The 22,453-nt window shown below is 37.9% G+C and overlaps 2 protein-coding genes across 2 annotated transcripts; both read right to left on the bottom strand.

Moving 5' to 3' along the window:
• Positions 1-8,762: 8,762 nt before the first annotated feature.
• On the bottom strand, positions 8,763-13,170 carry LOC144641705 (uncharacterized). The gene is made up of 2 exons (XM_078500739.1): positions 12,632-13,170; positions 8,763-9,980 (listed from the first exon to the last, which is right to left on the bottom strand). Exons 1-2 carry the CDS (start codon positions 13,023-13,025, stop codon positions 9,718-9,720), a joined length of 657 nt encoding a protein of 218 aa, XP_078356865.1. The 5' UTR covers positions 13,026-13,170; the 3' UTR covers positions 8,763-9,717.
• Positions 13,171-14,165: 995 nt separating this feature from the next.
• LOC144642644 (uncharacterized) lies at positions 14,166-17,728 on the bottom strand. Its single transcript, XM_078501663.1, has 2 exons — positions 17,245-17,728; positions 14,166-15,098 (listed from the first exon to the last, which is right to left on the bottom strand). The coding sequence occupies exons 1-2, from the start codon at positions 17,633-17,635 to the stop codon at positions 14,833-14,835; spliced, it is 657 nt and encodes a 218-aa protein (XP_078357789.1). The 5' UTR covers positions 17,636-17,728; the 3' UTR covers positions 14,166-14,832.
• Positions 17,729-22,453: the final 4,725 nt, after the last annotated feature.

Raw genomic sequence — 22,453 nt, 5'->3', positions numbered from 1 at the left:
GCTGATGAATGAGCCGTGTTGAGATAAAGTTATGAAATGAAAAAAATAAATAAATAAAAACGAAAAGCGGGATGATTTTCAGCATTGTCTGTTTGGGAAAATTTAGCTATCATATTACTAGTCTTTTATTATTTGCAAGAACTGATATCAGATACCTGTCAGGGTATTCTTACAGGTGATATAATACACTATTTATTTACCTGTTAGTATTAAACATGGTGAAGGTGACTCGTATGTAGATTTACCAATGATCGAGTCCCACTGAAACGTTGCCTCTGCCTTACAGTTATAAATTAATAAATGACCATAAGATCAGGGTTTTGTTTGTGTATTCTGCAGATATATAACGGCGTTCTAGGCAAATATTTGAGGCCTTCCGTAGATCCCGCCGTTAACCCTTTTATCTATTTTTTTTTTTTTTGCGCCAATTGGTGTACAATTCCATACAATACCGTGCAATACTTGGAGACTGGATAAAATACCGTCTATACACATATTTTTTTTGTTTGTTCTTTCAAAGGTTCTTTTTTGACGGGTCTATTTCAGGGGTAGGGGGCTTACCGATTCGCAGATGTTTTACCTTTTTGGGTGGAGGCTATCGAATTGGAAGGGGATTCATATATAATTAATACTCAGTCTACGTTTGATAGTGATGTCCAAAACGAAGCAAAATTAACAAACTCTACAGTTCTGTTAATCCAATTTAATAATATAAAGTTACAAGAAGGGGCTAGAATTCCAAAGAAATTATATCGGTTTTTTATCAGCATCTGGATGAAGGTCTGGATCTGTCACTGTCCAGGTAGATTTTATCATGATGAATTTTGTTCCTCCTTCGGAACAAGTAAACAGTCCATTAAAGGAAGGTGTCGGTATATATTGTTGAGGTTCTGTTCAGTAAGGAAGAGTTTTGACTTTGAGTACTCTCAAGCCCAAGCCACGAGGAGGGAGGCTATCAGACTGGAAAGGGATTCATGTTTCAAAAACATGGTCGAGCTTAAATTGAAGGATTTTGTGTCTGAAAGAACAAAAAAAAAAACTGATAAGCTTATCCTCCGAGAAAAATGCAGCAAAATTAGCAAACTCTACAGTTGCGTAAATCCAATTTAATGATATAAAGTTACAAAGAGGGCTCATATTCCAAAGAAATTATATCGTTATTTCATCAGCAAAAATATAACGAAAGCTCATGGGCTTAAAGGGCTTTGCTATATGAGCATTTGAGTGTGCGATTTTGGGCATATTTACGCGGTTACACCAAAAGGCACCAGAGGGACAGCGAATAGCGTCCGTATTATGGGGGTGTTTGTATTACAGAGGTAGAGTTTATATACGGAACGAGTGAACTGTCCGTTAAAGGGAGATGTCCGTATTGTTGAATTTTCAGTATGAAAGTGATTTGATTCCGTGTACCCTAAAACCCGAGTCACGAGAGTTGTTGAGACTGAGTTGAAGAATGAGAACAAAAATCTGAGGAGGTTTGAATTGGACTAGGGCGCAGCGAAAGATAGCAGGCGCTGCCAAGAACAGTCAGTTTAGGCCAGCCAAGCTAAGACCGAGAGTTTTAGTTGTTGTGAAATCTTGATTGGACTTCGGCCTTACAAATTCTACAACGGATACCGTAAAAAAGCATTCTTTATAGTTAGATCGCAGTTGTCGTTTCATTTTTATTCACAAAGTAACAATTAAAGCCTAAGGCCATCCCCTTTTTTTTTTTCGTTTATCGTCGTATGTGTTTTCTGATTTTGGGTCGGTCGGTCGAAATTCAAAAAAAAAAAAATTCAAAAAAAAAAAGTGGATAAGGAGTCTGGAACTAGGAGGCCCGGTACCTCAGCATAATGTCCGTGGAGCCTGGAAACAAGAAGACATGGTTACAAAGTCAACATGGCGGCAATGGAGGAAGGAAAAATCGACGTCGTGGTTAAACTCAAACAAGAACAGCGTAAAAAGGATGAAACATTATTTAAAATAATGTGTCATTGCCTTCTATACCTTCTGTATAAATTTTTTTTTTTTTGAAAACGCGAAAATCTGGGTCGGTCGGACGACGCTAAACAGAGAAAAAAAAGGGGATGGCCTAACATTGGTGCAATAAATTGTATACAGCACTCGATTACAATTTTTTCTCGGGGGGGGGGGGTAGTCCATATTATGGCCTATACGGGGAGGCTCCGCCCGAAAGGGGTACCTTTTTCAGGCTCCAGTTATATAAAAGGGTAGGGATTTCACAAGTTAAGAGGACATATGCACAAATTTCAAACAAAAATGAAAATTCTTGGCAGGAGCCCTGTAATGGATTTCGCTCATTCTCTTACCATGGGTAGGCCTTAATATGAAATAAATCACAGTATACTTTGTTTGGCTAAATATCGATTTGTTTTCGAGAAAATCGATAATTCCAAAATCCAGCAAAATTGACGCTTTCGGAGCTCAAAATTGATGCCGAGTTTGTTAGCTTCGCGTCGTAAAATAAAGCACTCTGGAAGAAAAATACCTATTTAATATCGAAGAATAACATCAAATTAGTACGTCGAAAGCAATTTCTGCTCTTGAAGTCCTTTTATCTACAAAATATAATTAAATTTATTCGACACACTTTTGATTTAATTCAAAATAGGTCAAACTTATCGCTTTATTTAAGTATGAGCGAAGCGAAATAAATGGCCGAAAATTTGGTATTAGACAGATAAATGATTGTTCTTTTCGATACTAAAAGGATTTCCTAGGGAAATGATTTAGTGCGATGCTTTCAGATCTCAAAGTTGCTTAAAATTCGTTAATTTAACCAACCGTGACATTGTTGATCTTATCAACATTATGTAAACAATCCACGCAAAGGTTAATTTTCCCCATGTGAACTTCAACTGAGTAAAATAAAAACATAGACTTGCTTACCGTGGTGTTCGCTGATACATTGTAAATCCTGTTTTCCTCATTTACGACAAAACCTAAGCCCTCGGCGAAGCTGTTATCCAATTTTCTTGACGCGCCATTTGTAACTGATTTCCACGTCTTGAAGTTACAGTTCTTTTCCATGCATTCTTGAAAACAGTCCAGTCTTAACTGATCAGTGTAAACAGGAATACGAAGTACTTTGCTTTAAATCAACTTAAAGCTTAGCAGCAGTGGTAGATAAATCGATACGGCCGGCGAATCTTCGTTTCGAAAACCGCCATTTGAGATTTGTCGGCCCTTTGTCCTGCGGTATGCAGATAATTAATTCACACTTGAGTAACTTCCGGCACATGAAATCGACAACCACCGTGACCAGAAAGCACCCTGCTTTTTGGTGTACATGTATTGGTTGAGGCACTATTTTTATCATTTTAACATAAGCTCTCAATGAAAAACTTTTGGGCTGAACTTGTAATTAAGTTTCACTTCAGTAAGCCACCGTTCGAGAGAGTTGTTAAATGGTTGCATGAAAGCGCTTTTAACTTCCGGGTCGAAAGTTCTTCTGTTGCGTTGCTTCGCTTTGATGCATATTTTTTTTTTATCCAGTTCTTACCCTTGTTCAAATTCTTGATTAGGCTAAGGCAAAACAGTTGTAGAGTCAACTCTCCCTTATTGAAGATCTCTATAAGACGAACACCTGGTGTTGGTCCTGTCCTTGCCGTTTTTTCAGTCATTTTTATATTCTAACCAGCTAGGCTACGTTTACACGGGACCGGACCGGAGCCGTTCCGAACTGGACCGGACCGGACCGGATCGGCCTCTGTTTACACGGAAGCGTTTGGCACCGATCCATGTGTTTACACAGGACGGTTCTGGAACCGGTCCGGAACGGTTCCATAACTTGACCTGCAAAATAGCAGGTCCAGTTTTGGTTCCGTCCCGCACCGGTTCCAGAACGGCCCCGTGTAAACAGAAGGCCTATCCTATCCGTGTAAACAGAAGGCATATCCTATCCGAAAATCGGACCGAAACGTTCCGGACAGCAGCAGTGGTTGATAAATCGATTCGGCCGGCAAATCTTCTTTTCGAAAACTGCTATTTGAGATTTGTCGGCCCTTTGTCATGCGGTGTGCAGATAATGTATTTCACACTTGCGTAACTTCCGGCACATGAAATCGACAACCGCCGTGACCAGATAGCACCCTGCGTTTTGGTATAGTATTGGTTGAGGCACCATATTATTGCTATATTAATATAAGCTCTAAATGAAAAACTTTTGGGCTGAACATGTAATTAAGTTTTACTTCAGGTAGCCACCGTTTGTGAAAGTTGCTAAATAGTTGCATGACAGCGCTTTTAACTCCCGGGTCTAAGGTTCTTCTGTTGCGTTGCTTCGCTTTATAGTTTTTTTTGTTCTTACCTTTTTCCAAGTTCTTGATTAGGTCAAGGCAAAACAGGTGAAAGCAAAATCTAAGATGTTATCGCTGGATCCGTTTTCCGTGAATGTTAAAAAATATGACCATATATATATTCTGTTGGGGTCCGGCGTAAAGAAGGGAAGGTGCCCCCCGCCAGAGCTTGCGGGGAGGGACAAGCGCCTCGCCGTCAGGGGACCCAAATGTATTAAAAATATCATAGTCATTATATAAATATTTTGTTTTTAAACCTGTTTTCCGGTGTGTTTTTGAGTTGATTTGGAAGCTATTAGGGAAAAAACGGTTTAAGTTTCAAATATTATCCGCAGTCTATTCCTTCGTAAATAAGACGGTTGTAATTATAATACGACTCAAGTTTCCAAACAACAAGAGATATAAAGTAATAACTTTATAATCACCTTAATTCTCAATTCAATAGGCGAACTTTATTAGGAAGGAGTTGTCGAAGCTGGGGTATTCCCCAAAAACGGCTCTGTGCCGTCCAATGAGGTCGTGGTTTTGGGTTCCCGATCTAGAACGGGATTTTCAATATCAGACGATATCTAGAACGAGATATGGTATTTTGAACACACAAAAGTTCCAAAATATCAGCAGCCAAAACGGGGTGACTTGTTTCTAGAACGCGGTATCTTTTGAATGTGAATACTTTTCTAACTGAATACCAGAGGCCCTTCGAATTACGCTGGTAAAAAGGGAATGTTATGCTTCTAACAATGCTTGTTTTTTGTCCGATATAATGCTCAACTGTAATTATGCTCATTTTTTTAAAATAATGCTACTTTGGTATAAATGCTTTGTTGTACTTTGCAGAAATAAATACGAAATATGGCATCACGTCAGAATTCCATAACAAACTTCTGATTACGTGTACTTTTCTTCACCTAGCTTTAATCTAATGAAGTGAAAAGCACTCTTTCCTTTATTTTTACACCAATATACACCTTGGTGTAAACAGTCATAAATGTTCAGCGTTTTATTATAAATTGTTTACCGTGACTGGTATTACAACTGCATATACATGATATATGGTCCCTTTTCCCCCACCCCTTCCCCACCTTTCCTTCCCGCTTCTATTTCGCCCAATCCTCCACAGGAGAAAGAAGGAGAGCTTGTTTACAGGCTAGACTACATAGAATATATATTTTTAACTGACATTCACGGTAGACGGATCCAACGACGCCATCTAAGGTTTTGTGTACAGCCAACTCTCTCTGAAACGGGTACCTTCGGGACGGGCTCCAACTCAGTTCGTCTAAAAGAGATCTCCGTCTTATAGGGATTTTAACGTTGTTTCAAATTTTCCACTGAAGAAGGGACAAGAATTTGAACAAGGGTAAGAACTGGATAAAAAATATGAAACAAAGCGAAGCAACGCAACAGAAGAACTTTCGACCCGGAAGTTAAAAGCGCTTTCATGCAACCATTTAACAACTCTCTCGAACGGTGGCTTACTGAAGTGAAACTTAATTACAAGTTCAGCCCAAAAGTTTTTCATTGAGAGCTTATGTTAAAATGATAAAAATAGTGCCTCAACCAATACATGTACACCAAAAAGCAGGGTGCTTTCTGGTCACGGTGGTTGTCGATTTCATGTGCCGGAAGTTACTCAAGTGTGAATTAATTATCTGCATACCGCAGGACAAAGGGCCGACAAATCTCAAATGGCGGTTTTCGAAACGAAGATTCGCCGGCCGTATCGATTTATCTACCACTGCTGCTAAGCTTTAAGTTGATTTAAAGCAAAGTACTTCGTATTCCTGTTTACACTGATCAGTTAAGTGTGACACAGAGTTTTTGTCCTCTTTTAATATACAACCAGAACCTATTACAAATTATAAAATCGAAAATAAATACAAGGTTTGCTACAAAACAAATGTTGTGCTAGACTAGGAAACAGAAGACATGGAGGCTAACTGAATCCGATACAGACTAAGACAAACAAACGTTACACGGCAAAGCCTTGTGAAGTCATGAAGACTAAACATAAATTCAAATTAAATCAAAATAGAACTCGAGTAAACCTAAATAAATCGAGCGATAAAATAACAAAATAAGCTCACCCTGGCGGCTGGACGCCTTAAGGACACTAAAAGAAAGATACAAAATGTATAAACTAAAGGAAATACAAGCGAAATGAAAATAATAAAACGAAAGAAAGCGATAAAAGCGAGTGCTATAAAATGAAGACTACTAGTTTGTGGCACAACTGCACGGTCACTGACGAACCGAAACGCACAGAATGATCCAAAAAAGGCCAGAAATCTCTAAAAAACTATAGCCACACGAAGAAAATAAGATTAACTAAAAGATTACTAAAAGATTACAAAACGATGGCAGAACTTACCACTATTTAGATATGAATAAGGTCAGAAGTTGACGAACGAATTTTACAAAACAACACGCCATGCTCTTTCACTTTTCATGCGCATGCGTGGGCCTACTCGGCCCCAGGGTCACACGTGCGCGTAAGGAACGCACCCTCACATAAGACTGGACTGTTTTCAAGAATGCATGGAAAAGAACTGTAACTTCAAGACGTGGAAATCAGTTACAAATGGCGCGTCAAAAAAATTGGATAACAGCTTCGCCGAGGGCTTAGGTTTCGTCGTAAATGAGGAAAACAGGATTTACAATGTATCAGCGAACACCACGGTAAGCAAGTCTATGTTTTTATTTTACTCAGTTGAAGTTCACATGGGGAAAATTAACCTTTGCGTGGATTGTTTACATAATGTTGATAAGATCAACAATGTCACGGTTGGTTAAATTAACGAATTTTAAGCAACTTTGAGATCTGAAAGCATCGCACTAAATCATTTCCCTAGGAAATCCTTTTAGTATCGAAAAGAACAATCATTTATCTGTCTAATACCAAATTTTCGGTCATTTATTTCGCTTCGCTCATACTTAAATAAAGCGATAAGTTTGACCTATTTTGAATTAAATCAAAAGTGTGTCGAATAAATTTAATTATATTTTGTAGATAAAAGAACTTCAAGAGCAGAAATTGCTTTCGACATACTAATTTGATGTTATTCTTCGATATTAAATAGGTATTTTTCTTCCAGAGTGCTTTATTTTACGACGCGAAGCTAACAAACTCGGCATCAATTTTGAGCTCCGAAAGCGTCAATTTTGCTGGATTTTAGAATTATCGATTTTCTCGAAAACAAATCGATATTTAGCCAAACAAAGTATACTGTGATTTATTTCATATTGAGACCTACCCATGGTAAGAGTATGAGCGAAATCCATTTAAGGACTCTTACCGACATATGTTTGACCGTAGGTAACCTGTGCTCTTAAGGTATATGAAAGGTTATGTAAATCCGTCATTTAGGTTTTTAGAAGGGCCTTGAATTTAAATATTTCGAACAGAAGCACTTTATGGCTGTATTACTTTAATTTATAAAGCGCAACATGAAAATGACAAGAAAACGTCCTGTTCTAAGTCTATGCCATGTCTTTTAGGTATACGAAAGGCGTATCTTTTTTCAGTAAAAGGTATACGAAAGAGGTACAATTTCTGTCAAAATGGTACATAAAAGGGTAAGGGGCAAGAGCTTGGGGCGGAGCCTCCCCGTATAAAACTTTTTTGAGTGCCCCCCCCCCCCCGGGAATTTATTGTTTTAAACTTTTTTAAACTTCTTTAACACACGTCAGTTACGTCATCAAGATGGCCAGACACTTTTCTTGGTCTCCGCACTTTTGCTGAGTTTGCGGCTGGTAAACGACTTTTCCTGCTCTGAATTGTAGCTAAATCATATCATAACGACGGATTCCACCTTTCCAAGTGGTTTATTGGCTACATCAGATGATTGCTTTGATATAGCGAGACCAATTTCACTTTTCTTTGGATTGCTTCAGTGCCAGCTTGGAAATCAAATGAATTTACTGAAATCTGCATACGAAAGAACTCTGCGGCAACACCAGCAGCCGATTATTCCAGGCAACTGTTGTCTGGAACAAGCTGGATAACGAGCTGTGATACTTGCATTATTATTATTCAATATATTCAATATTATTATTACTCTACAGCTACTAGGCAAATTCTGCTTCTGTGTGGTGATGTCGAGCTTAATCCTGGATGGCAAGGAGATACAGAGAACCAACAAACGAACTCTTGGAAATCTCGTTCACTGAATTCATCTGCCATTAATGATAGTTGCGGCTACATTTGTAATCATCGCCTAGCCCGTAAGAGTAACAACTCATCGCGATCCACGAACTATGAAACTATCCTCTAGTCTCAGAGAAAAAACGTTCTCAATGTTATCATGAGGGTCTCAATATTATCCCCCGATCCCGGAACATACCTTACAAAACCAAAACGAAATTTTACGTGGCAAACCGTGTTTCATACAACATCAAGTTACTAACATTACCTTGACTGACAAACGGCAAAACTTTCACCTTCAACTGGAAAAGAGCTTTATATTTTCATGTACTGACAAACCTTATTTTAGCATCAAACGTAAGGTACTTACATGCCAATTTATTGCCCTATCTAGTATTAGGATTAAAGCCAAATCTTTTACAAAGACCTAAATCTCCACTTTTTGTTCGCCAGTCTTTTTATCTGAGTAAGCCCAAGACAGAAAACTTCTCCCTTATATATCCTCTCACATTACAACACAACGAAAAAAATTCTTAATTTAAATCACTATGGAAAAGCCATGTATATACCTTCACCTTTTCTTTTCTTTTTCTATTATTATTATTATATTTATTATTATTATCATTATTATTATTATTATTATTATTATTATTATTATTATTATTATTATTATTATCCTAATTGCTTAACTTATGACTGAAACCAAGATGTTTTTTATTTCCAAGAAAGCTTCCTTTCTCTTTATAAAACCTCTTATAGCTTAAGGTTACTATTGTTAGTGGCTACTAATTTTAGCAATTTTTTCTGAGCAAAATTTAGCGACTATTTAATTCGCGATTTTTCGAAATTTTTCTTAAAGAAGTGATATCGTGTCAACCAGTTTTTAATGAACATATAGCTAAGATGGAAATAAATGGTTCAGTTAAGAACAAACTCACTTGAAATTGAACAAACATTTGAATTGCCAGAATGAACAAATATACCGGCATCCATTTTTAAAAGAATTATTTTCAAGTAGACTACGTTTAATTTTGTTTCCCTTTGGGAGTGGGAAGGGCGGCCTTAAATTTAACGAGTATTAAATTTGACCGAGGCAGTTTTTAGCGAGTACTTAATTTAGCGATTTTCGCCGAACTCGCTAAAATCGCTAAAATTAGTAGCCACTAACAATAGTAACCTTAAGGTACATTGTTTGTATACATAGATATATTACTCAATCTGCAGAAAACTAGTTTGCCAAACATCCATTCAGTAACATACGGAGTTCAGCTAAGGTCTCATCTTTTGTTCCATCTTATTCTTCCTCCACTTAATTCTGCGATTCTGAAACCAGACGCGCACTTGAGTCTCAGTCAAGCCAAGCTGAGCGGAAAGGCGTCTTCTTTGTTGTCCAGAGATGTATTGATCAATGACAAAAACGTTTTCCAGCTCGTTCAGTTGATAGGCAGAAAAAACGGTTCGGCCTCGTTGGGGTCTAACAATAGCTTTGTCATCCATTGTACGAGCGCTGTTGACTTCCAAACGTGAAGGGTCTGAAACGAAGAGGAATCCTTGTTAAATTTAAGGGACAATGTCACGGGGATTTTAATATTTTTCGGTATTTGTACTGAGATTGGCAAGTAGGTCCTCTCGTACACGAAATGCGCCTAGTACATTAAGATGGAGATATGAAGAAAATTGTGGTTAAAGGAAGAAGGGAGCCATAATAAATTTTAGGTGTTTTTCCAGTCCACAAGGACAAAAATTGAATAAATCAGCCTGACTTTTTCAAGTTGAGATCTAAAGCTCCTGATGGCATCGCAATAACATCTCTTGTTTATCACTTCAAGCTACTTCAGTTCACTTGGATGGTGATTTTTAACAAAATTGGACCACTATTCGTAGTTTCCATATGTCTGTATATTAGGCTCTTGAGTTTTTGAAGTGAAACTGGTGACAGTGTTCCGATCCTTTAAACGTTTAAAAGTTTTGCGATCAAATAGGTCGACATAAAAAACGAAGAAATGTCGCTGCATATTTCACTCACGGTTTTCACGGTTTTCGACGCCATTTTGACGAGTAGGCAAAGCGGGTAGAAATTAAGTATTTGTATGGGAATCCGACGGCAAATATCTTCTACAAAAATTGAATTCTGGACAACTTATGAATTGTAAAGTTAACATACTAGGCAAAAGTTTTTATTCGCCGAGTTGGAAGGATGTAGCTCGGCTAGAAATCGTTTAGCTTCGCTTTTAATTTCCCATACATTTGTCTGTATTTTCTCTGCAGTTTTACGTTCCAGTTTGGTGAGTTGACGCGGGTCGCGGGAAAAAATTATAGACAAATGTATGGGAAATTAAAAACGTAGCTGAATGCTTTCTAGCCCCGCTACATCCTTCAAACTCTGCAAATAAAAACTTTTGCCTAGTATCTTAACTTTGCAATTCATAAGTTGTCCAAATTCGATTTTTGTACAAGATATTTGCGGTCGGATTTCCATACAAACACTGTAATTTCCACCCGCTTTGCCTACTCGTCAAAATGGCGTCGAAAACCGTGATCAGGTATATAGCTGCGTATGAAGTACAACTCCGCTAGAGGTTTTTTATTGCAGAAATGTTTGAATTGCCAGAAGAAAGAACTTTGTGATGCGATATTTTTCAATTTAGCCATGGAATAAGACGAAGGAAATAAAAAATGCAAAAGCCTACGAGAACACCCATTCAAATAAATAGACAGTGAATTTTCCGGCATGACCGATTGCGGAACAATGGAAAATGACAAAATGAATTTATTTATTACTTAAAAATTAATTGGACAGAACAATAACAGTAGAATAGACAAAATTGTACAATTCAGAAAAAAAGGCTTCGATGTTCTAATTGTGAAAATAAAATTCCCCGCGCATTCAAATAAAAAACCTTTCTGTAGATGAAAATGTATGTTGAGGACATTTGTAAACTGTCAATCATCAATCAATAAAGTGAAGGTTGTCCAATCAGTGTTAGGCAATAAATAAATTGACAGTTGGGCGTTAAGTTGGATCTATCTATACCTAACAATGAATTTTGTTTCACCAAAAAATAAAGCAAAAAATGTTTAAAAGTTGTCTGATAAAAATATTTATACTGATCAATTGAAATTGATAAAAATAGATCTATAAAGTGACGTTCCCTTCTTTGAAGAAAAGTTTTCAATATCGACGAAGTGACTTTAAGTACCTTTTTTACTATAAACGTATTTTCATTTCTACAAGTTTATGGGGGAACGGCGAATTTAGGACAAATGTAGCAGCAAGGAGTACCTTCAGTAGCAAAGCTAGGATACGCCGTGGCAATTATCTTGATGTGTTTAAATTGTTTTGGTTTCTAAGATCAAGTATCATGATACGTTGGAAAAATCCAACCAATTTGCACGGAAGAAGTTAACTTTGATACTTCTTAAAAAGAATTAAACAAACACACCGTTGAACAGATAATCTCATTTCTACAAGTAACGGGATGCATAAGTATGCATCATTTGGCAAAGAAACCGCCGTCGCGTTCTATTTTCTGCCATTGCGGGGCGCCATTGTCTTTTCGACCGTTTTATATTGTCAAATCATTTTGAAATGTTTAAAGGCATAATGCAAGACTCCGAGAAAAACAACCAAAAATTCAATCTTATTCTATGTAATAAAACAATATTCAAACTTGGTACGCAAGAGGGACGTTTAAAAAGACGTCTGAGGTGTATTCGTCTTTTTGTACTTAGCTAATAAATTGGGACGATTTGATTCCATAACAACCCTATTCATCCAAAAGAAAAATGAACGAATTTAAATTATCTTTGTATTGACGAGACGTAAACTGTTTGCTCATTTTAGCTTTAACACGGATTTTTATTTTTTCAGAAAATCAAACGAAAAGCACTTTTACTCAAGTGCGCACGAGCATTTTTAACAAATAGTGTTCAGACTGACCGGTGGGTCTTTGTAATCGGCTGGGAGAAATTTTTATGTCGGGTCTCTTTGCGTTCTCATAATAAACATTTTAGGAAACGTGTCCTAATGAAAATTAGCCCATTTGCTCGCCTCGCCTGGTACAATGGGTTTTATGGACAAAATATTGAAATGATAATGGTTTTATACACAAACTATTAGAAACCGTATGTTATATCAATAAACATTTCGTTCAATTTGAAAAAATAGAACAATTGTGCTTACTTTCACCGCCCTGCTTCACGTTTCGTTCTAACATCTGGTTGAAGCAAGGGTTCACCTCACCGCGTTCTGTCAATCGATAAGGATCTGTTTGTAAGACATCTCGACGTGGTGGGCTCCGAGCAGGGTAATAACTGTTTCCGCGGGTGGGAAAAGGATAGCTGGACGGTGGATAAGTTGGAGATAGACCGCGCGGGTTTAGATGAGGCGTAAGAGGCGCAGGCTTGTCTCCTGGGGGATCTCGAAACATCTGCTCGGAAAAACGACTGGTGTTTTTCATTGAGCCAGGATGTAGTCCCGGCGGCATGCTGAAATAAGGAGAAGAAGTCATCGGTGGGTAAAGCCAGTTCTGAGACAGAGCAGGCCAGTGGCTTGAAGACGTGTAATCCGGTTGCATGGCTTTGCTATGTTCCGCTTCGTACAGAAAGCGCAGTTGATTATCTCGCAAGCTGGCACTTCTGAGTTGAAAGATGAGGCATAACGATGCTTTTCAAGGTGACTTACATCATAATTATTGTTAGTATTTTATGACAAATGTCATTTGAATACCACCTGCTTGTCAATCTGCCAATCAAATAAATCTGCCAATCAAGCGTTTATCAAAGATGACTGGATTTCAATCTCAATTATTTTAATATCGGACAGCTCGCGTGGTAAATTTTTGAGAATAGGCAAAAAATGGTGGATTTATCATGCAAAGCGCAAGTAGTGTAGCTGAAAACTCAGTAAGCAAAATTAAAGTTAAGGAATTCAAACATAGCGAAAATGTCAATTGTCCACTTATTTTTTATTTGTATGCCCAGAGTAGTTCCTTTCTTTTGAGACAGAACTTAGCTATTCACTCCTCAAACAAAGGACAATCGACACCTATTATTCGTATGCAAAACATGTTGATAAAAACGGTTTCTGCAAGCCGAAGAAAAGGTTAAGAAAACCTCGCAAAACTACCCTAGCTATCAACATAGAAACATCGAAAAAAGAGTTTCACAGATAAACAAGTTTAATTCTTGTATTCGTGTTAAAATGTGTCCCAGGTGCGTGATCCGAACCATAACTCTTCGCTAAAAGGCTAATATTGACGTTAAGTGAGAAGAAACAAATTATTAATTTATAAAACGGTTTTTATTTCTTTGTTTATAAGGCGCTCCATTCTCGCGCCTATGTTGCTGTCGTAACGTTAACGCGATCGACGAAACGTCGCGGGCATTTCTTACAGTTCGGATAAAGTGATTTTGCTTTCTTTATAAAGTCAAACAAAAACATCACTTCAAATGAAAACGGTTAATACCAAATTGCGTTATAAGAAAATTATTTTCACTGAGTCATAGACTAATTTTAACCCGGTTCGGCAAGTAATAAAGCACGTGTTTTTAAATAGGTATCTTGATTTACAATAAAAAAGTATAAACAGTGCAGTGCTATTTTATTTTTGTATCAATTTAACAAAAATTGTTTTTCTTTAGAAAAATAGCTTCAGAAATTCGCTTTTCCCGAAGCTTTAGTGTGTCAAGAAGTTTTTAAAACCTCTGTGAAGAAAACAACTATATTCGGACAAATAATACTTAACATTTAACATTATTACTATCAATCAATTCGTAAAATTGCAAATAAACTCGATTTAATTTTTGTCTTTGAGCAGTTAAAATAAAATAATAGCAATTTCATGAAGCTTAAACTCGACGAGTTATCTCAGAAAGGCATTAAACGTGCCATTCATTCTGTGTTGAACGTATCTAATTCTCGCGATCTTCTAGCTGCTGTTCAGACGTTAATTCTTCGGCATCACTAACAGGCACGCAGTTCTGGCTACTCCAATTATAGTAAACGGCAACAGTGTATTCTGGATCTAGTTTTGGTACGCCGTGTTTGAGCGGTTTTCACTTGAGTGTCGAAAGAAATTTGCGTTTGCTTTGATTTTGGATTACTTCCCTTAGTGATTGGCTTAAAAAAACTCGTGACACTTTCTCAACCAATCAGAAGGAATAACTAAAACCAATCGTGACTCGCTCATACACGTTTTCCCGCGCTTCGTGCCAGTTACATGTATATCCTTCAAGTTTTTATTAGCACAAAGGATTGTCTGTGTTCTTTTCTGATTGTAAAACTTATTAAACGTACTTATACATTGATTATATATTACTCCATCTGCAGAAAAATAGTTTGCCAAACATCCATTCAGCTAGTAACATCCACTCAGACTTCAGCTATGGCCTCATCTTTCGTTCCATCTTATTCTTCCTCCACTTTATCCTGCGATTCTGAAACCAGACGCGTACTTGAGTCTCGGTCAAGCCAAGCTGAGAGGAAAGGCGTCTTCTTTGTTGTCCAGAGATGTATTGATCAATGACAAAAGCGTTTTCCAGCTCGTTCAGTTGATGGGCAGAAAATACGGCTCGGCCTCGTTGGGGTCTAACAATAGCTTTGTCATCCATTGTACGAGGGGTTTTGACGGCTTCCAAACGTGAAGGGTCTGAAACGAAAAAGAATCCTTGTTAAATTAAAGAGACACTGTCACAGGGATTTTAATATTTTTCTGTAAAAGTACTAACATTGGCGAATAGGTCCTCTCGTACATGAAATACTGTACTCCTTGTACATTAAGATGGAGATATAAAGTTAATTGTTGTTGAAGGAATAAGGGAGCCATAATAATTTTAAGGTGTTTTTCCAGTCCACTAGGACAAAACTTGAATAAATGAGCCTGACTATTTCAAGTTAAGATCTAAAGTTCCTGATGGCATCAGAATAATATCACTTGTTTATTGCTTCAGTACACTTGCATGGTGATTTTTTAAAAAAATGGTCGGACCACTATTCTTAGTTTCCATATGTCTTTAGGCTCTTGAGTTTTGGAAGTGAAACAGGTTCCTTAAAACGTTCCTAAGTTTTGCGTTCCAACACGATTACATAAATAATTAAGAAATGTCGCTGTATATTTCAGCAGCGTTTTGGGTTGAAGTTGCACTTAGTAAGTTTTCATTGTGGTTTAATAGCTGTAGATAAAGTACAACTCCTCTAAATGGTATTTCATTGCAGAAATTGTTTTGATTGCCAGAAGTTAAACTTTGCGATGCGATATGTTTTGTAAAATGCAAAAGCCTATGAGAACACCCATTCAAATAAATAGACAGTGAATTTTCCGGCATGGCCGATTGCAGAACAATGGAAAATGACAAAATGAATTAATTTACTACTGAAAAATTAATTGGACAGAACAATAACAGTAGCTTAATGATAGCTCTAGATAGAATTGTACAATTCAGAAAAAAGGCTTCGATGTTCTAGTTCTGAAAATAAAATTCCGAGCGTATTCAAATAAAAAACCTTTCTGTAGATGAAAATGTATGTTGAGGACATTTGTAAACTGTCAATCATCAATCAATAAAGTGCAAGTTGTCCAATCAGTGTTAGGCAATAAATAAATTGACAGTTGGGCGTTAAATTGGTTCTATCTATACGTAACAATGAATTTTGTTTCACCCAAAATTTAAGCAAAAACGTTTAAAAGTTATCTGATAAAAATAAATATACTGATAAATTGAAATTGATAAAAAAATAGATCTAAAAAGTGATGTCCCCTTCTCTGAAGAAAAGTTTACAGTATCAACGAAGTGACTTTAAAGTAACGTATTTTCATTTCTACAAGTTTATGAGGGAACGACGAATTTAGGACAAATTTAGCAGCAAGGAGTACCTTCAGTAGCAAAGCTAGGATACGCCGTGGCAATTATCTTGATGCGTTTAAATTGTTTTGGTTTCTAAGATCAAGTATCATGATACGTAGGACGAAACGTAAGAAAAATCCAACCAATTTGCACGAAAGAAGTTGACTTTGATATTTCTTAAAAAGTATTAAACAAATACACCGTTAAACAGATAAAATCATTTTTTCACTAGTAACGGGAAGCGTATGTATGCATCTTTTGGCAAAGAAACCGCCGTCGCGTTCTATTTTCTGCCATCGGCGGGGCGCCATTGTCTTTACGACCGTTTTATTTTGTTAAATCATTTTGAAATGTTTTAAGGCATGATGCAAGACTCCGAGAGAAACACCCCAAAAATACAATGCTTCCCACATCTTATTCTATGTAATAAAACAATATTCAAACTTGGTACGCAAAAGAGACGTTTAAAAAGACGTGTGTGGTGTATTCGTCTTTTTGTACTTAGCTAATAAATTGGGACGATTTGATTCCATAACAACCCTATTCATCCAAAAGAAAAATGAATGAATTTAAATTTTCTTTGTATTGACGAGATGTAAACTGTTTGCTCATTTTAGCTTTATCACGGATTTTTTTTCAGAAAATCAAACGAAAAGCACTTTTACTCAAGTACGCACGAGCATTTCCAACAAATAGTGTTCAGACTGACCGGTGGGTCTTTGTAATCGGCTGGGAAAAATTTCATGTCGGGTCTCTTTGTGATCTCATAATAAGACATTTTAGGAAACGTGTCCTAATGAAAATTAGCCCATTTGCTCGCCTCGCCTGGTATAATGGGTTTTATGGACAAAATGTTGGAATGATAATGGTTTTATACACAAACTATTAGAAACCGTATGTTATATCAATAAACGTTTTGTTCAATAAGAAAAATAGAACAATTTTGCTTACTTTCACTGCTCAGTTCCACGTTTCGTTCTAACATCTGGTTGAAGCAAGGGTTCACCTCGCCGCGTTCTGCCAATCGATAAGGATCTGTTTGTAAGACATCTCGACGCGGTGGGTTCCGAGCAGGGTAATAACTGTTTCCACGGGTGGGAAAAGGATAGCTGGACGGTGGATAAGTTGGAGATAGACCGGGGTTTAGATGAGGCGAAAGAGGCGCAGGCTTGTCTCCTGGGGGATCTCGAAACATCTGCTCTGAAAAACGACTGGTGTTTTTCATTGAGCCAGGATGTAGTCCGGGCGGCATGCTGAAATAAGGAGAAGAAGTTATCGGTGGGTAAAGCCAGTTCTGTGACAGACCAGGCCAGTGGCTTGAAGACGTGTAATCCGGTTGCATGTTTGTGCTACTGTGTTTTTCTGCTTCGTACAAAAAGCGCAGTTGATTATCTCGCAAGCTGGCACTTCTGAGTTGAAAGATGAGGTATAACGATGCTTTCAAGGTGACTTACATCATAATTATTGTTAGTATTTTATGACAAATGTCATTTGAATACCACCTGTTTGTCAATCTGCCAATCTAGCGTTTATCGGCAAAGATGACTGGATTTCAGTTTCAATTATTTTAATATCGGACAGCTCGCGTGGTTAATTCTTGAAAATAGGCAGAAAATGATGGATTTATCATGCAAAGCGCAAGTAGTGTAGCTGAAAACTCAGTACGCAAAATTCAAGTTAAGGAATTCAAACATAGCGAAAATGCCAATGGTCCACTTATTTTATTTGTATGCCCAAAGTAGTTCTTTCCTTTTGAGACAGAACTTAGCTATTGACTCCTCAAACAAAAGACAATCGACACCTTTTATTCGTATGCAAAACATGTTGATAAAAACGGTTTCTGTAAGCCGAAGAAAAGGTTAACAAAACCTTGCAAAACTACCTTTTAAACGTAGAAACAACGAAAAAAAGCGTTTCACAGATAGACCAATTATTTACATTCGTGTTTAAATTTCTTCCCAGGTGCGTGATCCGAAAGATAACTCTTCGCTAAAAGGCTAATATTGACTTTTAGTGAGAAGAAGCAAATTATTGATTAAAACAGTTTTTATTTCTTTGTTTAAGTAAGGCGCTCCATTCTCGCGCCTGTGTTGCTGTCGTAACGTTAACTCGTTTAACGAATCTTTGATGGCATTTCTCAAAGTTCGGGTAAAATAATGTTTCTTTTTTTTTCTAAACTCAAACAAAAACATCACTTTAAATGTAAACGGTTAAAACCAAATTGCGTTATAAAAAATTATTTTCACTGAGTCATAGACTAATTATAACCTGGTTCGGCAAGTAATACAGCACGTGCTTTTAAATAAATTCTTTGATATACAATATCACGAGAAACAGTGCTATTTTATTTTTTGTACCAATTTAACATCAACATAAAGGTACTTAAAACTGTTTTTCTTTAGAGAAATAGCTTCACAATTTCGCTTTCCCGAAGCTTCAGTGTGTCAAGAAGTTTTTAAAATCTCTTGGAAGAACATAAGTTTAGTCTGTCAGCAATTACTGAATATGTTAACATTATTACTACTGTACAATGTTTCAATCAATTTATTTCGTGTAATTGCAAATAAAATATATTTCGGTGGATGATCAGTTAAAAATAAAATAGTAGCAATTTCATGTAAGGCTTAAAGATGAATTACAGTCCGTACTGCGCAATCTCGGCTGCAATGTTTATGTGAGCCTCACAAACAAAGCAGAACTAAAAATTACGTGACAAACTTACCTGTTTCTTCATTATTAACGCCAGATATCCTTGCAGAACAAATAATAACAAGTAGAAGAACCTTGACGCTATTTCAAACCGGCGTTTCAGCTCATCGGAAATTCTTGAACGAAGCGAACTGTAATGGCGGACTAAAAAACTTCATGTATGCTGTCAACGAAGTGTAACGTTTCAACGAATTCAAAACAAAAACGAAAACAAACCCCGAGTCTGCGCAGTACGGACTGGAAATCAGCTTTAAACTCGACGAGCTATGTCAGAAAGGCAAAAAACGTGCCATTGAATTTGTGTTGAACGTATCTAATTTTCGCAACAAACAGGTTTAAAAGGGAGGTGAGGGAGGAGTTCCGTCATTGCACTGACCAACAGATATGACGCTCAGCTCCGAACGGTGAATCAGGGGAAGAAGAGGAGACCAAATTTGATTTCGAGCAAGAAAGGAGAAGGATCAAGGAAATGTACTCATCCACTTGCGAGGAAGTCCTTAGAAGGGCCAAAAGCGAGAGGAAGACGTGGATGAGTAAGGACACCTGGAAACTTGTCAAAGAGAGACGTGCGCTAAAAGCAAAGCTGGAAACCGACAACACTAGAAAGCATAAGTTGGCTGCGGCAAACATGAATAATGAGAAGAACCGTAAAATGAAGAGAAGCTGCAGGAGAGAGACAAGAGGAGGAGAATAGAATCGACGAAATTGCACGAAAGGCAAAGGAAGCAGCAGAACAATGAGATATGAAGAGAGTGTGTGATATCACAAGACTGCTCAGCAAAGCGAAAGACCGGTTAAGGACAAAAAAATTAGGTGATCTTGACCAGAACAGACGACCAGCTAAACGATGAAAAGAACACCTCCATGAAATCCTGAACAGGACGGCCCCAGCAAACCCAACGGATGTAACAGTAGGTCTACCGTTAGATGCCTGAATAATGGGAAGGCTCCTGGGTGTGCCAACATCCTCTAGAAGCCTGGAAAGAAGGAGAAATGGCTTCGGCCAAGGTCCTTCTGTCCCTTCTGAATACGATCTGGAGTGAGGAGGACATCCCTCAGGACTGGAAGGTGGGCCTACTGGTTAAACTTCCCAAGAAGGGAGATTTGTACCTGTGTAATTAAGAACTGGAGAGGCATTATGCTCCTGATAGTTGCCAGCAAGGTTCTTTGTAATAAATTATCATTTTACAGAGGATGAAGGATGCCTTTGAGGGCAGACTCCAGGACGAACAAGCAGGATTTCGTTAGGAGAGATCTTGATGCCACCAGATAGCTACACTGAGGATCATAGTGGAGCAGACCCTAAAATGGAAAGCTGGGCTATATGTGGTTTTGTTGTCTTCAAGAAGGCCTTTGACTCTGCAGATCGAGAAGTGCTCTGAAAGATCTTGCGGCACTATGGGGTCCCTGAGAAAATTGTGAAGATGAAGCGGGTCTTTTGCGACACTTCCAAGCAAGAGTATTGCATAAAGGTGATATGACAGAGCCTTCCTTGTGGCACTAAACTGGGTATCTAGACAAGCGTTTGGAGACAACAAGACCCGGATCGATCCAATTTACTCTGCTGCAGAAGTTGGATGACAGACTTTGCTGATTATATGGTTTTGCTGAGTCAGAAGATCACCGACATGCGACAGAGGTTCGAGGCACTGCTAGAACAGGCCGTCAGGGTCGGGCTCACAATAAATTCATCCAAAACCAAGGAGATGAGGATTCGGTCGCCAGCAAACGTTGGTGACATCAGTTGTGTAGGAGAGGTCCTAGAGCGGGTAAAGGTCTTCACATATCTCGGTAGCCTTATAACCACCACTGGTGGCACTGAGTAAGATGTTGAGGCTAGATGAAGGAAGGCACAGTTTGCATCAGGGCCGTAACCAAAGCTTTGCCATGGACGAGGCAAAGTCTTGCTAGTGGGTTCTGGGGGCATATGCATGCCCTCCAGAAAGTTTTGAAATCTAAAAGCTATGAAACTCTTTTATAGACATTTTTATGAGGTATTTCTTGTGAAAAATCAATCTTTTTCAACGTGGGATTATTTTCCCAACTAAAGATATTTTGTGTTTAATTTTGGGTAAAACTTTGGACGCGGCAAGTGCCTCGTCTTGCCTCTTGTTAGTTACGGCTCTGTGCATTCTCCATTTTAAGAACAATATGGAGTTCAAAGTTCATTTCACTGGGGACAAAGATTAGGATCTTTAATTCCAACGAGAAGTCTGTCCTCAGAGACTTGGAGACTGACACAGAAGATCATCACCCAACTCCAGACCTTTACTAACCGCAGCCTGCGGTACAACTTGGGAGTGTGGTGGCCAAGGAAGCTCTCAAACGAGGAGTTGTGGCAGCGTGCCAGGAAAAAAAGAAGATCGAAGTAACCACCAAGAAGCATCACGAGCACAATGTGTCCGCAACAATGTGTCCTCGTAGGCAGCAGTAACTTTTAATTACAAAATGGGAAAGGGTTCCCAAAAGGGTTGAGGATTATAGCGGAGTTCCCAGCGGCCCGAAGGGCCGCAGAGCAAAGCCCCATACCCATAGAAAATTAACAGACCCATGCTTTTGATTTTCATGGTCATCATGGTTAGCGGCATGGTCCGCGGGCGCGTGCGCCCTAGCGACGACGACGTCGCCCCAACATGGCGGCCATCTGGCGGCCATACTCCAGAAATAGCTTTTAGGTTATGGTTAACGTCAGCTTACATCTTTGATATTAGACATCCATGTCATGGTCAACTGACAGCTGTCAAGACAAGGTAGCCGCTGACCAGTGTCACATGTCCATATCGCGGGCTCACATATAGAACTCATCGAGGTCGATTGTTTTTTTGACGTTTACCGCTGACCAAGTAATGGGTTACATTGGATCGCAGGCTCATGGCTTTCTGTTAACGTTTACAAAAAGGGCGAGGTAAATAACCGGGGAGCTCCGCTTTTAGGCTTGGCTAAATCTATTTAATAATAAAATGCATTAGGCTCATTTAATTTTATTTAGGTTTTAAACAAACCATGAAAATATTTACCCAGCTTAATTAACATTTGCAATTAACTTTTCTAAAAGGCACAATTGCTTGATAGGCCATACCAGGTTTAAACGAAACCTTAATTTAAAAATCACACAATTTTATACTAAAAAATCGTAGCCTCTTTAAGATTTTATCTGCTTTCTAATTTCATCGGAAGATTTGTTTCTTTGAAAAACAAAATGACCCAATCAATCCAACAAGAAAAACGGATCATGTGAATGAAAATTATTCTGTAATTCCAATTTAAAAAATCGTTGCTTGCATTGGGATAACATAATATATTTTCAAACATTTTTGGGTAAAATCGATTTTTTTTTCCCTTAAGAGTTAGCATCATATATTGTGACCTTGAGTGGTATGAAAATATTTCCTTTCTTTTAATTAAAATCGCCAATAAAAGTAAATTAAACATTTTCTTTAAGAACGATTCA

Source organism: Oculina patagonica, chromosome 2 (genome assembly GCF_052425735.1).
Source record: "Oculina patagonica isolate OP01 chromosome 2, crgOcupat, whole genome shotgun sequence".
NCBI lineage: Eukaryota > Metazoa > Cnidaria > Anthozoa > Scleractinia > Oculinidae > Oculina > Oculina patagonica.
Note: the sequence above shows the minus strand (reverse complement) of the source record. Positions and strands in the feature narration are given on the sequence as shown.